The sequence below is a fragment of the Numenius arquata genome, chromosome 5 (genome assembly GCF_964106895.1).
Source record: "Numenius arquata chromosome 5, bNumArq3.hap1.1, whole genome shotgun sequence".
Lineage (NCBI taxonomy): Eukaryota > Metazoa > Chordata > Aves > Charadriiformes > Scolopacidae > Numenius > Numenius arquata.
The window spans coordinates 4,907,449-4,922,961 of record NC_133580.1 but is presented as its reverse complement, the minus strand read 5'-3'; the positions used below and the strand labels follow the sequence as shown (position 1 = coordinate 4,922,961).

General features: G+C 47.7%; 1 protein-coding gene across 1 annotated transcript; it reads left to right on the top strand.

Annotated features, from left to right (window-relative positions):
• The first annotated feature begins 4,216 nt into the window (after window positions 1-4,216).
• Window positions 4,217-9,181, top strand: LOC141465056 (voltage-gated potassium channel KCNC1-like). Its single transcript, XM_074148241.1, has 3 exons — window positions 4,217-4,299; window positions 6,083-6,620; window positions 7,235-9,181. The coding sequence occupies exons 2-3, from the start codon at window positions 6,129-6,131 to the stop codon at window positions 8,036-8,038; spliced, it is 1,296 nt and encodes a 431-aa protein (XP_074004342.1). The 5' UTR covers window positions 4,217-4,299; window positions 6,083-6,128; the 3' UTR covers window positions 8,039-9,181.
• Window positions 9,182-15,513: the final 6,332 nt, after the last annotated feature.

Genomic DNA, 15,513 nt, shown 5'->3' with positions numbered 1-15,513 from the left:
CCCCCCCCCCCCGGCCCCACCGCCTGGGCCGAGCCGGGCCTGCGCCGAGCTGCCGCTGCCCGCCCCGGGGCGGGGCGCGCCGGGCGGCTTCCGGGGCGGGTGGTGACCCGGAGGGGGCGGCCGTGGGGTCGGCGAGGGGTGTGGGACTCGTTGCCGAAGTGTGGTGTGGCGGGGGTCTCTTGCTGCAGGGCCTGGGGTCCGCGGGCAAAAGGGAGGTGCGCTCCCCTCGGGAGCTGAGGGACGGGGAGGTGGGGGCGAAGGGAGCGGGGTGAGGAGGGGTGGCCAGAGGGCTTCGGGGCAGGACGGGGACCTTGGTGGTGATGCCGTGGAAGACAAAATCAGGACTCAATAGTCGGGATGAGTGTTGAGCAGGTATCCTTTATTGCAGCGCTGGACGCACAGGGGATCGCTCTTCCAGGGAACTACTGGAAAGAGTCCAGCGGAGGGCAACGAGGATGATTCAAGGATTGGAGCGTCTCCCTTGTGAAGAAAGGCTGAGAGAGCTGGGACTCTTTAGCCTGGAGAAGAGAAGGCTGAGGGGAGACCCTATCAATGCTTATGAGTATCTAAAGGGTGGGTTGAAGGAGGAGGGAGCCAGACTCTTTTCAGTGGTTCCCAGTGAGAGGACGAGGGGCAACGGGCACAAGCTGGAACATAGGAGGTTCCACTCGAATATGAGAAGAAACTTCTTTCCGGTGAGGGTGACAGAGCCCTGGAACAGGCTGCCCAGGGAGGTTGTGGAGTCCCCTTCTTTGGAGATTTTCAAGACCCGCCTGGATGCAGTCCTGAGTAACATGCTCTGACATGCTCTGGGCAATCCTGCTTCGGCAGGGGAGTTGGACTAGATGATCTTTATGGTCCCTTCCGACTCTAAAAATTCAGTGAAATGTGCGTGCCAGACAGAGTCAGTTTTAACAACATATATGCACACCAGACATTCATGCAAGGACTAATTAGTTTCCAGTAATTCATTACCGTATGCTACCTCCCTCTTGGAGCCCCCCGTTTGTCAGAGATAAGATAACATTGTGCTGCCCTCACAACTGCCCGCATAGGTGCCTTCCTGTCTTGTTACTTACCGTAGCTCTGCCAGGGGGTAAGCCCCTGTTTGTGGTCAGCCACGCTATATTTGCTAACTCATACTTAGGTAAGCAAACCTTCTAGCCATACCTAGCCTTATTCTTTAATTCAGTGGGACGCGGCCCCCACGGTGGTCTGGTAATGCGGGGCTGTGTCTTTGTGACCGTGTGGAACTGTGGGTGCTGTTGGGAAGGCAGGGCCCGCCATGGGCCCCATAGGAGGGAGACGGCAGCTCTCCTGGCTAAAGTAACACCTATCACAGACGCTCCCGGTGTCCCTCACCTTCCAGCCTCGGCTGTACCCCGTGCAGGCTTCTGGAAGAGTGGCTGGAAAGCTGCTCGGTGGGAAAAGAACCTTGGGGTGTTGGTCGACAGCCGGCTGAACACGAGCCAGCAGTGTTGCCCAGGTGGCCAAGAAGGCCAACAGCATCCCGGCTTTTGTCAGGAGCAGTGTGGCCAGCGGGACTCGGGAAGTGACCGTCCTCCTGTACTGGGCACTGGTGAGGCTCCACCTCGAGGGCTGTGTCCAGTTTTGGGCCCCTCACTACAAGAAAGTCATTGAGGTGCTGGAGCGGGTCCAGAGAAGGGCAACGGAGCTGGTGAGGGGTCTGGAGCACAAGTCTTGTGAGGAGAGGCTGAGGGAGCTGGGGGTGTTCAGCCTGGAGAAAAGGAGGCTGAGGGGAGACCTTCTCGCTCTCTACAGCTCCCTGAAAGGAGGGTGTAAAGAGGCAGGGGTCGGTCTCTTCTCCCAAGTGACAGGGGATAGGACAAGAGGAAACAGCCTCAAGTTGCACCAGGGGAGGTTTAGACTGGTTATTAGGAAAAATTTCTTCACAGAAAGGGTTATCAAATGGAACAGGCTGCCCCGGCAAGTGGTGGAAGCGCCACCCCTGGAGGTATTTAAAAGATGTGTACATGTGGTGCTGAGGGACATGGTTTAGTGGTGGCTTTGTCAGTGTTGGGTTAGTGGTTGGACTCAATGATCTGAAAGGTCCCTTCCAACTTAGACGGTTCTATGATTCTGTGAGTATCTGTGCTTGCAGAAGACTTAACTGCTCTTTTTTCTACTTGCAACATTTTACAGGTTTTTGCAGTATTGCTGAGTCAATAAACAACCCAAACTGTAAATCACAATTTTTTTGGAGGCATTTTTTTTTAAAAAAACAACTTCTCTTTTCACCTGATCTGTTTGCATAATCCCAGGAATACACTTGCGTTTGAGGTCAGAGGGGAGGTAGAACTGCAACATGGGATGGGAAAAAAGCACTGGGAGTCCGCAGAAGCTACTTAGACTGGTTTTGCCAGTAGAAGACCTCAGCCTGTAGGTTCTGGTGTTATCTCCAGCACCTGAAGAGCAGCTTGGTCTTTCCCCAGGGCCGTCAGGACTTTAGGGGAGCTTAAGCTTTTTTCTTCAAGATTTGATTTTGTGTGCAAAACTGTTAATCGTTCTCACCGGCTTTTGATGAACATTCTCTGAAGAAATGCTTCTACTGTACTTGGTTGTTAATAAAAGTAGGCCAAATTGAAACAAGAGTTTCATTACTCAAAAGAAGTGTAAGGTTGAGGGAACAGATTTGACATTCGTTGCCAAACTCCCGCAGAGCCTCATGCAGGGAAAGTGAATTCTCAGAAGATACGAGGCGGGGAGGAAAGACTTGGAACGGGGCCCTGTTCTCTGGAAATGGAGTTACACTTTTCATCTGCTTAAAAAATGTTCTGAAAGGACAAGCTGTTTACTGCAATCAAAGGGTCTTATTCAGAGCATAGGAACACCATGTGTCATTTCGCTTGCCAGATTATTCCTGGGTCTCAGAACCCAGCTGCAGTGCAAAGGTTGTAAAAAGGCAAATGCTGCAGTGCTGTGGAACCGATGGGATACATCAAACTTGATGATCACCTGCTTCCAGAACCTCAGAGACGTACCAAATTAAATTAAAAGGAGTATTTTTCATTCTCATTCTCTGTGGAGAAAGATATGATGGGTTTGGTGTCTCTTATGGAGATGGAAGGGAGCAAGGAGTGAAACTTGGGCAAAGATGGCTCGTTGCCCAGAATGTCCCCCACAAGATTGGCAGCAATTTGCCACTCTAGTGTCCACAGCCTTGCTGTGGTGGTGGCTGAGAGAAGAGACCAGGGTTGTCTGTGGTGTCCCTGCAGTGCTTTGGGAATCTGGGTGGTTTGGGTGAGTGAGGTTAACTTGCACCTGCAGGTGAAGTGGCAATGAGGAGCGAAGAACCAGACTGCTGTCTCGGTAAAAGGCCTAAATGGAAAACCTATTTTTTAAAAGAAAAGAAATTTCAGTGTGTCAGGGTAATGGAGGTAGCAGATTGAAATAAAAATTCCAGCAGGTGAACTGTGATAATACTTCCTCTAAAAAGACATGAATTTACCTTTCATTTGTATAACTGAAAAGGAAGCCCCCAGAGCCTTCCTGAATAGTCTTGCTTTTGCTGGGAATAAGGAAATTCCTTTTCCTACTTTCTTTCCAACGAGTTTGAAGTAAGCAGAGGTGATACCTAGAAACGGCCTTGGAATGTCAGCTGAAAGGAGATTTCACATGCAGCGTGCTTTTCTTGACTGGGATTAACAGCTGTGTGCCAACCTTCTTCCTGGAGCGATCAATGACCAAAAAAATGCACTTGAAATCAGTGGGTGCAAAAGATTAAACTTTGGGTCTTCCAGAAATGAAGACAAAGCCCTTTAAACCAATAAAGGAGAGAGCGTGACAAGAAGATGGGATGTCGGGTGGGGTTTTTTTTTGTTTGTTTGTTTGCTGCTGTTCTTTTCTATATTATTTTTTAACTCAAGCTTGGGTAAGACACAGCAGTGCTCTGTCTGCCTTCCTGTGGCTTGGTGGTTTAATCTCTAATTGGTCCTAAGGCAGTTGATCTCCACGTTATTTCCCCAAATGCCATGGCCCTTTGAGGTTGTTAGCAGAGCAGCGGGTGTCAGAGTAGCCAGAGTATATCTGGCCTGGCAGTTTTTGCCGCCTTCTTTGAGTTTTATTCCCTGGAGTGAGGAGAATGGCTGCTGATAGGGCAGAGGAGAAGGGAGAGGGGCCTCTGCATCTTTTCAGTGCTATTGGCTGGTTTTGTTTTCTGGCATCTATGAGACTTGAGCTTTGGAGACTGGCCATCGAACATCCTGTTTGCACTGAATTTGTCTCTGTTCTTCCCCGTCTCTTCTCTTCTGGTTGCAGAGTTGCTGCGATAGCACCAAGGTAAGAATATGAAACGGCGCTTCTGGGCTCAGCCCCCCTCACATGGGGGTTGTTATGTTTGAGCAAAAGGTATCTGGCGTTCTAGGCAGATAGAGGCAAGTTTAGCTGGGATCTCAAAAATCACTGTGCTCTTTAAAGAGCTGGGCAACAGGGGTTAATAATGTAACTCCAGATTTGCTGAGCGCTGAGTTCATCTAACCTGCTTAGAATCACGCTGTGTGGATTCCTGTGCAGCAAGTACTAAGGAATGCCTGCACACTTTCAGTCCTTAGGCTCAATCCTGCTCTCGCTGAAGTTAGTGGAAGTTTTAGCGTGGAGCCTCACAGATGTTGGGATTGGCAAGGATTCTCTTGTGCCATGAGCGTGCGACCAAGCTGCAGCTTCCAGCCCTTTCTGATAAAGCTGAATGAGGTGCTGTAGGTAGTTCTTTACTTCTGGGAGCCTCCCCTGGTGCAGGGAGGGCTGGTTTCCCTGCTGATCCTAGATGGAAAGGTTTGTTGCAGAAGTGACCCGTGACTCCCATGCTCAGGGCTTTCTGCAAAAAAAGGGAGGAGGGACAACTGGAATTTCTGCGTGCGTGGTCTCAGCACACTGAGCAGCCATCTCCGGGTAGGAGAGCCCAAGCAGGAAAGAGAAGTCAGGCTTGCTCTGTTACAACAAGAGAAGGGCCAGGACTAGAAATAAGAGGAGGTTGGTGTAGGGATGGAGGAGGGGAAATGGAGGGGTGCCATCAGTCAGAAGTGGATACGTGTGAGTGAAAGACAGCCCAATTCACTTTCCCAAGAACATCCTGCCCCTATTCTGCACCTCTCCTAGGTGCTCCTGAGGCTACAGAAATCCTTGGTTTCCCTCCCTTCTTAGAATAATGTTTATAAAGCAGGGCTTGAGTTTCTCCCAGGTGTGTTGGATTTTGAAGAGCAAAACAGGGGGTGTATTACAGGAAATAAGGAACCGAACGTGCTTTCCAGTGCCAGAGGCCTTGGCAGCAGGTTCTGCTGCTATTCTGAGATGTCAGCCAGCCCTGAAGGAGGAGTCAGTATATTGTCCTATATTTCTATCTGGTCCAGGGATCCTGCATATAGATTCCAGGTATGGAGTAGCTTCCTACAGCGGGAAAGGTGATTTGTCTTAGTGGGGCTCTGTACAGGGAAGACTCAAGGAAAAAGCATAACTTAGACAACCTAAATATTCCCACCAGGCAGCAGGGTCTCTTGTGAAGCTTGTTATGCCAGGCTCAACACATGAGATTATGTTTAAAGACTTGTTTGGAGAAGAAGCTGCTGATGACTGTTTTACCTCTTTTGCACATGGAGGTCTCCGCAAGAAACTGCCTTTGGAGAAAGAAATTGGGGGCAGAGATGGAAGAACTAGATGATAGGAGGGATAGTGGAAGGAATATCTTGGGAATGGGAACTTTACCTCAAATGAGTTTATTGCAGTTGTTACCTACAGTATGTGAGAAAATGTGGTGAGACAGACTCTGGACTGTGTGTTCTGTGCCCATGGGGAGAAGCTGAGAGGGAGGGCAATGCAAACCAGATGTTTGTCATTTTGTTTGATGCATCTCCTGAGAAGTGCTCAGACAACATGGTCGTGGAGCAGAGTCAGGCACTGAACATGATGGGGAATAGCAGAAGTGCCTTCCTCCCTATAGGAGATGTGGGTTTCAGGTACAAAATGTGCTTTAAAAGCACTGGAGTGGGGTACCCTGGAAAACCTTCCTGCTCCAAAACTTGCTTTACTTTGCTGCTTTTAATTTGTGTTCCTCTCTTTTTGACTGAAGATAAACAAGAGCCTATGAGGACTTGCACCTCCCTCCTCCCGCACAGATGGAAGGCTCCAAGGAAAGAATCATCCTGAATATTGGGGGAGTGAGATATGAGACGTACAGCAGCACCCTCCGGACCTTCCCAGGGACCAAGCTGTGCAGTCTAACAGAGCCCCACGCCCCAAGCATCTACGACTATGATCCCGCCACCAAAGAGTTCTTTTTTGACCGGAGCGCTGAGATCTTCAGCTACGTGTTAAACTATTATAGGACCAAACATTTCCACTGCCCCATTGATATCTGTAGGTCAGTCTTAGAAGAAGAGCTGGCTTTCTGGGAAATCAATGAGACACAGCTAGCACCCTGCTGCTGGCTGAAGCTGAATATCAAAGAGGTGCAGCCAGAGGAATTTAATATTTGGGATGAAAATGAACAGACTGATGACCAGTGCCTCATAGTCCAGACAGAAAGAAGGGATTTCAGCTGGCGAACCAGGTGGCAGCCAAAGATTTGGGCTCTATTTGAAAAACCCTTTTCCTCTTTGAGTGCTAAGGTAATACTATATGTGTCCTATACTGCCTGTGTCCTCTGGGATTACTGGAATGGGTCCATGAAATATGCTAATGGCTTCATAGTTTTGATAAGTATGCTTTGAGTCGCTGATTAAAAAAGAAAATAAAATTCTCTCTTCTCATTAACAGACACCTCCTCCTTCTCTCCTCCTCTTGTCCCCGTTCTCTGTACAAAATGCACACCCTGTGCCTCTTTAAAATGTCAGGCATGCAGAGCAACAAACACAGGTCAGAGACCGCAGAGGATGTTTTCTGTGCTGCTGGAATTTCTGGAGCCAACATTTAGTGCTGAAGAGGCCCTTGGTGTGAGCCTGTCCGTGTTACTCCAGCTGTCAGACATTTCCCCTTCCTTACAAACTCCGAGATAGGAGTTCAGGTGGCTTTTTTTTCTTTGACTCCAATCTTCTCTATTATTTTTCAGTTCTGAAAGCAGAAAATGCACTCCATATGAGCGAAGCAATGGTGATTTGAGAAAGATTAATCTGGGATCGTGCTGTGCCTGTGGAGGGGATCCTGGGGTTGTGGTGGGGCTGTGAGGTTATGCGATACTTGTTTGTTGAGCTAATTCTACATCTACCCTTTCCTCCCTCTGCAGTGCTTGGCTTTTGTTTCTCTGCTGTTCATCGTTGGAATTGTCATCATATTCTGTGAGGAGACCAAGGCACAATTTGAGTTCTTTACTGCTAACTTCACCTCTGTTGGCTATTCTGAGGTCTCCCACAACGACCATGAACCCTATTACCACCAGGCTGCCTACTTGCTTCATCTGGAGCTTTTCTGTGTCCTCTGGTTTACTTTTGAGTTCTCTGTACGATTTTGTGTCTGCCCAGACAAGAAGTTGTTCTTCCAAAATCCCCTGAACGTGGTTGACTTCCTCTCCCTCTTCCCAGTTTATATCGAACTCTTTGTGGCTGGGCAGATTCAGAGAATGCCAAGCCTGGGGCTTTGGCTGGGTTTTGTTCGCGTTGTCTATCTCCTCAAACTCCTGAAGATCTCCAAGCTGATAGAAACACCACTGATCCTCAGGGTTCTGTGCTACACCTTCAAGTCTATCTTCAGAGAGATCTGCATTCTGCTGATGATTTTGGCCTTTGAGACCCTCTTCTTTGGCTCTCTCTTTTTCTATGGGGAATTGCTGGGTAGCCATCCCTCCTACAGAGGGGAGCTGTATTTCACTGACATTCTTATTTGCTTCTGGTGGGCTTTGATCACACTCACTACGGTGGGCTATGGAGATATTATCCCTCTCACCACAGCTGGCCAAGTGATGGCAGCCTTAGCTGCGGTATTCGGCATGTTAACTATTATCATCCCAATACCCATTTTCCTGGTGAAATTTAAAAGCTATTATGACATTGCTATCTTCAAACAGAGGCTGAAAAGGAACAAGAAGCACTAACACTTCCCAATCTCTGTTTCCCTTTGCCTTTAGCCATAAACCTTCAGGATAGTTTATTCCCTGTGGTGGGAAGGGAGTGCAAATAGTTCTTACTGCATTTACTTGCTGCCTTAGCACAGCTCAAACCATTGGTGAGGCCGCAGGTTGCAGTACTTGATCCACAACTGATCAGACCTGTCAAATCCCATGGGTCTTTTCCATATTGTACTTCCTCCCATGCTTTTTTATATGCCGCAGTTTCTCATCTAGCTGTTCGCAGACAGGCTGGGGTGCTGCTTTATGGCCTGAAAGTGCAGCGTGTAGCCCAGTTCCATCACCTGGGACCACTGCATATGCCCTCAGCTGGTGTACAAGCCATGATGCTAGCTGTGCCCTCCATCGCCCAACAGACCATAATCTCATTTTGCATGCCGGGAAAGAAGATTTGTGCGTGGTCCTGCTCTGACAGTGAGGAGAAAGCATGGGTTTTTGGTTGGGTTTCGTTGGTTTTTTTTAAACAATGTTCTCTTTCCTCGTTTGACCTAAACGAGCCAGTACATCCTATTTGCCTGCACTCACACACGGATGTAAAGGCTGAACTGAATATGGGGAATACGGTCCTGGGAACCAGCACCGTTTGATAACCCACTCTGTGGGCTCACAGGGATTGCCGTGGCATTCGGATAGCAGCAAGGGAGCCCTCCGACAGCAAATCCTTTTCTGGCTCTGCTGAAGTCAGTGGCAACTTTTCCTTGACCTCAGTGAGATCAAAATGTCATCGGGCACTTCCAGTGGATCAACACGTTTCAACAGTTCTTGATTTTTGTGTAACCGAGTCACTGAGCTATTAGACAAAATATCTGTATGGTTTTTGCTGTTCAAAAGGAAGAACGTAACCTACAGTGCTCAATGTAATTTTCATGTCATTTACTTTCTTAAGGCATAGATATAAACTAGGAATATTTGTCTTTTAACTGGATAGCCTTAATTGTTACCTATGTTTAATTTTGAAATAACAAATATCGTTGAGGTACAAAAATAAAACACATCCCATTGTTTATATAGCAGGATTATGGGCTAAGATTATTTTGTTTAGTAACTAAAAAATTCTGTACACAGTAACATTTATGTATTTGAACTTCATTAAGGCTGTATTTTAATTGCAATTTTGCTTGTTTTGTCTGTCACTATGATTTTTCTGTTCGGGGTAGCATTTTAAGGCTGCTTTGTTTTTATTGAAACACCAGATAACTTCCCTCTATTCCAGTGCAATTAGAATGAATTCTTTTTTGTCTAAAGACAAAGAAAAAACACTGCAAACGTTTCAGGCACAAAGCACATGAGAATTTGGAGACACTCTGGGAGTGGAAGGAAGTTTTAGGTGTTCTCCTGCACCCACCTTTGCTATGCGTATGGGGGTGGTGGCCAGGGTAAAGCCACACATGCTGGTGCGTAGGGATTTTTCTTAATCAAAGTGGTGCTATGCTTCCTGTGGGCATATTGCCGGTACAGGCTGGGGGCTGACCTGCTGGAGAGCAGCTTCAAGGAAAAAGACTTGGGAGTCCTGGTGGACAACAGGATGACCATGAGCCAACAATGTGCCCTTGTGGCCAAGAAGGCCGATGGCATCCTGGTGTGCATCAGGAAGAGTGTGACCAGCAGGTGGTGGGAGGTCATCCTCCCCCTCTGCTCTGCCCTGGTGAGGCCCCATCTGGAGCACTGTGTCCAGTTCTGGGCTCCCCAGTTCAAGAAAGATAGGGAACTGCTGGAGAGGGTACAACAAAGGGCTACGAGGATGATTAGGGGACTAGAACATCTGTCTTAGGAGGAAAGGCTGAGGGACTTGGGTCTTTTTAGTCTGGAGAAAAGAAGACTGAGGGGGGGATCTGATCAACACCTATAAATACTTAAAGGGTGGGTGTCAGGAGGATGGGGCCAGTCTTTTTTCAGTGGTGCCCAGTGACAGGACAAGAGGTAACAGGCACAAACTTGAACATAAGAAATTCCATCTAAACATGAGGAGGAACTCAGAGAGGTGGAGTCTCCGTCTCTAGAGTCATTCAAAACCCACCTGGACATGTTCCTGTGCAACCTGCTCTGGGTGGCCCTGCTTTGGCAGGGGGGTTGGACTAGATGATCTCCAGAGGTCCCTTCCAACCCCAGATCATTCTGTGATTCTGTGATATATAGTCTTCTTAGAAATTCATATTAATTGCAACAGTTCAACAGAGAGTTACCAGACTGTTCTCGAGTTTCCTCAGTCTGGGAAAGGGTCCACAATATAATCATAGGTCATGACTCCATTTTAAGAATCCAAGACAAATCCACCGGAACAGTTACATCTTACTGGCTGTGAAGTTAGGAGGTGGTTTGGAATGCTGCAGTGTTTATTTCTGTGTTTGGCCAGCTCTCCTGACGTACACCCGTTTTTCAGCATGTGCTCCACAGTAGATAAGAGTTTCTGGCATTGAGGAGAACAGCCTTCGCTGCTGCCCCCAGAAGAGGGTGCTTCCTAAATGCACGTGGCGGTCCCGTTTCTGCACAGGTAGCACGACCTGAACGTCAGAACCAGGTATTACACTGCGCCCTGGAACACCACTCCATCTAGATCCACGTATATGTTTCTGTCACATCAGTTGGTGTCCACTCCCGTTTGCCATAAAAACAGCAGTTACAGCAGCAACATCAAGTCAATGTTGATGTGACAGAGGAACTGCAAGTTCTTCTGGATCAAGGGATCTCACCCTGCTGAGAACTCAGCACTGGGTTTATCGGAGGAAGAATATGTACTCTCACCTCAAATAACCTGCGTGGATTTGGTGGCAAGCAGAATTGGTTAGATCAATTGTTGTTGTTCAGTTGAAGAGCAGTATATGGAAAATCACCAGCTATGAAGTGTCGCCACGCTTTAGTTGGATTTCAATGCCTTGCTCATGATCTTCATAATATAGATGTTAATGGTGTCCAGGGGGAAAGAGTCTCATTTTCTGAGAGTCGAAGTGCTATACATATAAGGAAAACAATGACTTAAAAAAATACACTGAACTTAGAGAACAGTGCAATGAAGGATATAATTCACTCCAGAGAATAATCATGCAGCCGAGCTTCAAAGTGCCAAAGACAGAAATACATTATCTTGGCTACATGCTGGAGTTGCCTCTTTTGAGGCTGGTCCAGTCACCAGAAGATATTGTGGAAAAATAGCCTTCTGTGTATTAATAAAATACAAATCATAAAACTATCTCCACGCCAGTAAAAGCAGAGGGCATGGCAGGCTCTTCCTGAAAAAAAAGGGAGGGGATCTGAGCTTTGACAGCAGACTCTGAAAAAACCTGTAGCAGATTTCGGTATTGAGAAGGCCGGGGTTCGGAATAGAGAGCAAGAGAAACTGGTGGCATTTTACATCAGTGCACTGTCCCCACGCAAACCTTCCGCTTCCCAGTCCCACTAGAGCATTGGACATCACAGGACGTTCTTTGCTACAGTATTAATACCCAGATGGGATTCAGGTAAGAGGCTTCCATGTACAGTAAAAGTGGACTTTGTGAACTTTGTGAGAATTCCCATCTCAGATGAGATCTCAGCAGTTGGCAATGTGCTTTTATTTTGAACCAGAATAAAAAGTCAAAGCCTGGATATCTCTTCACAATCAGATTGTGAGGATGCAGTGGGGGCCAGCGGCTCCCAAAGGGTCAGGGAGCCAGGAGTCAAGCCCAAAACTACAACCACCACAGTAGGGTCCTTGTCAGGCAGGACCCAGCTACACCGTACTGAGGTGAACAGGGCAGACCCAGGGATGGAGCCAGATTCAGCCGAGACTCCTGATCATGGGGCAAAATTGTGGTGATAAGAGGTGAATCTGCAGACCAGGGTCAGGATCACGTCCAGCGACAGTTACCAGGGTCACCCAGCCCAGGGATCACCAGGTGGGTCCAGAGTGAAACAATCACTTTGAGAATACCAAATTGTCTCATTTTGATTCAGTAAAACCACTTGATTGCAATAAAGGCAAAACAAGAGAAAACGTCTTTATGTGTTCGACATGCAAACACGATAATGTATTAACACAGATGTAATGTCCAAAATAAGAAAGATGTGATGAGGCATTTTTAGCTCATCAAAATCCTTCCGTCTTTATTGATCAGAAAGTTAAAAAAAACCGAACCACTTATCATAGAATCACAGAATATCTCAAGTTGGAAGGGATCATCGTGTCCAACTCCCTGTTTCTCACAGGACTACCTAAAACGAAATCGTATGACAAAGAGCGCTTTTGGCTCCTTTCCTGAAAACGTCAATAAAAAGAACACGGTCCTGCAAAACAGCTTAGTCTTTCCCACCCAGCTCACGCTGACCAGCGCTGCTGACTTGTGCCCAGTGCTCCCCAGTGTGGAAGGATGAGGAGTTGCTTGTCACTGGGAAACTCCCCGACACAGCTTCGCGCAGTGCAGAAGTGATGGGGGAAAGGGACCTCTTCCTGGCAGTGCAGCTTTGCCAAAGCAGACGAGTCCCTTCCACCCTCCAGACCACGCTTCTCTCTCTCTTGTGGAGCCTCTTAGCTGCAGGTTTCCCAAGCAAGAGGAGCACAGGGAGGAGTTGTGCTTTAGGGTGGGATAAGGGAAAAGGGTTGCTGTTATCCATCATAAGAGCACTCTGTGCGACAATTCCCTGATGACTCCAGCGCAGCCCAGAAAAGGAAGGTACCGAGGCTTCTCCAGGCTTATGACCTTCTCCCTTGGCCCTCCTGGGGAGCTGGTGACTGTGACCTCTGATCAGCTATCGGTCTCTTTTGCAGTGCTTAGATAGGAGTCGGGACTCAGGTCTCAGGCCATAGGGAGTAGATGAGAGTAATGGCATGGGGATGGATGGTATTGGACTCCCAGACGTGATTTTTAGGTGGGTGGTTTCTTTAACCAGCCATGTCATGCACTTTGTGCTTAGAAGCCACTGTCTTCCTACGTTGCTTCATTCACCCCCAATGCTTGTTTTCTTATCCTATTCTAAATCTTTTTCCTCTTTCACTTAAAAATAAAGTATTTAACACAAATTGTCTCACAGTGGGTTAAGGACTAAACAGCTTCTGATGCCCTGCATGATAAATAAACTCATGGTCGCGAAGTCTCTGCTAGACTCCCCCACCCTTTGGCACTTCCATGGGACCTTGGTTTCCAGGCTAGGTTTCTAAAGGAGTGTGTTTTGTGGCTGGTCCCCATCCCAGCCAAGCACTTTCAGGCTAGCATTGTCCACTCCTCAGGAGCAGCAGAGAAAGGAAGAAGAAAGCCTTCTGCAGCAAGACAAAATGGGCCATCCTGGTTATCACTTTTCTTGCTCAAATGAGATTTTTAAGTGTTAACTGCCCAAAGTGAGGTTCTTTGCTGCCTCTGAAAGTGGGAGCCTGACCAAGGTAGCCAAGTGTGCTGTGTCCCACACCCTTTTCTTGCATTGATTTGCAGCCACTTTCATGCTCCAGCTCCCTACCCCTTTTGCCACAGAGTGGCAGCAAATTAGCTGATATACTTGATCTCGTGTCTCTGGCACAGTTGCAGGGCTCGTGAGGTGAGCAGGATTCAGACTGAGGTAGAGAACTGCTCGTGGTGGCCGTTCGTCACTGGTAGAGAATATTAACTCCTACTTGCTTCCCAGCTGATGACAGCCTGAAAGCAGTTAAAAGCTTGGTACTCCTGTCCCTCTCTTCTGTTTTCTTAATATTGTCTACACTCGATGGGCTGAATTTCCAGTGATTTTAGCCATGTTAACTCCATAGCATCCCCAAATACTCCAAAGCATGTGCTTGCAGCTGTGCTTCACGGGGTTGTGACAACTCCCTGCTCCCTGTGCATTGAATGTGGTGCATTTATTGGACCCAACCTGCCCAAGGCTGGGATGAAGAAGCCATAAACCCCTTGCAAGAAATCTCTTGGGCAAGTGCTTCGTTACGGAAAGGGCCAAACCCCATCCACTGCTTCTCTCATCCCCTGCAAAGGCTGTTACAGAGAAGGATACTGTTCACAGAAGGAGTAGGATGTCAGACTTACTGTACCCATGAAATGGATGCGAGGGGCCACCGACGCAGCTGAGGACGCCTTCAGAGGAACAAGCCGTGTTCTCGGCCACCCTGAATACTGCCAGCACCACGACTGGTGAGAGTTTGTTGTGCCAACGAGGGCAGTGACTTTCCTGGGCCCTCGGGGTATGGAAAATTTAGGGTCAGGAGCAGCACACTTCCGCAATCATCCAGCCTGAGCTTCCAGGGCATCTGCACGGCTTTCTGTGGGCAGTGACTCAGCAGCAAAGGGAAACTCTGGTGAAGCCTCAGGCTCTGACTCAGAAAGCAAATGCGTTTGACATATGCGGGAAGTGAATGCAAGTTCCCAAATCTGGATGTTTCTCAGGAATCAAGAACAAGCACCCTCAAGAGATACACCGACGGAGATGATCATGCTATTAAACTTCTGCTCACTGAAGTGCAAGTAGTGCCCCTTGCAGATATCTGTGCCTTTCTGTGTTTGTGTGCAATTGTAGCACTGCTCTCCTGCACGTATTTAGATTTGATGCTGTTGTACTTGTCTAAGAAGATTTTCATTCAGATCCCCCAAAGTTTGTGAAGGATGGAAAATCCTTGGTGACTGAACGACGGGAGAGTGTGTGTGCGTTTGGGGGTCCCTGTCCACTTGCTGTGGCCAGGCAGCTTGTAGCCACTCTGATGCTACCACGTGTTGAACAAACCTGTTTTCAGCCTAAAGGTTGTGCCTGGAAAAACAGCTGGAAAAACAGAACAGATTTTATGATTCTATGAAGCAGCAAAGTAGACTTTAATCTACCACTTGCTTGGGTTTCTCTGAAACAAATCTCCATCCCACCATTCAATTGGGAGCAAAATACGAAGTGAATATCCTTCCCTTGCATGAAGTTGACCCTCGGCGCCCTCTGTGTTAGCAGCGTTAAGAATCATATCCATATCTATTCATGTGGTTCTTGGCAGGCAGTATGGTTTCATGGCGTAGACCAGGTTGTAGTTTTAGGCTATTGCTTTTTGTCTGTTACAAAGCTTGTGATGGAGCGCACGATGCTCTCCTTTCACATTGCTGCCTCAGAGGGATATTTAATAAAAAGAATAATTAGAGTGCACAGGACTCTTCATCTTTAAAGTGCTTCCTAAAGTACTTTACAGTGCTTTAGGAACTTTTTGCTTTTAATTATTCCACACAACTTACCAGTGGGTGAACCCTTACAATTTGTCTTTGGGATTACCAAAGAGGAAAGCCTCAGCCCCTCATTCAGCAAAGCATTTGAGGTTGTGCTTCATTTCAAGCGGGCTGAAGATCCCAGCTACCTGCCTGGGGCAAAAGCTTCCTATTTATTCTGGACTAGGATAGACCCATGCTGGAGGATAACGAATGTGTGAGCGTTGCTGGGATGGTCTTTCCCTCACAGCCCTCATTAGCTGCCTCAGGTAATAACATATAATTGGTAATAACATTGAGGACGTAGCATCA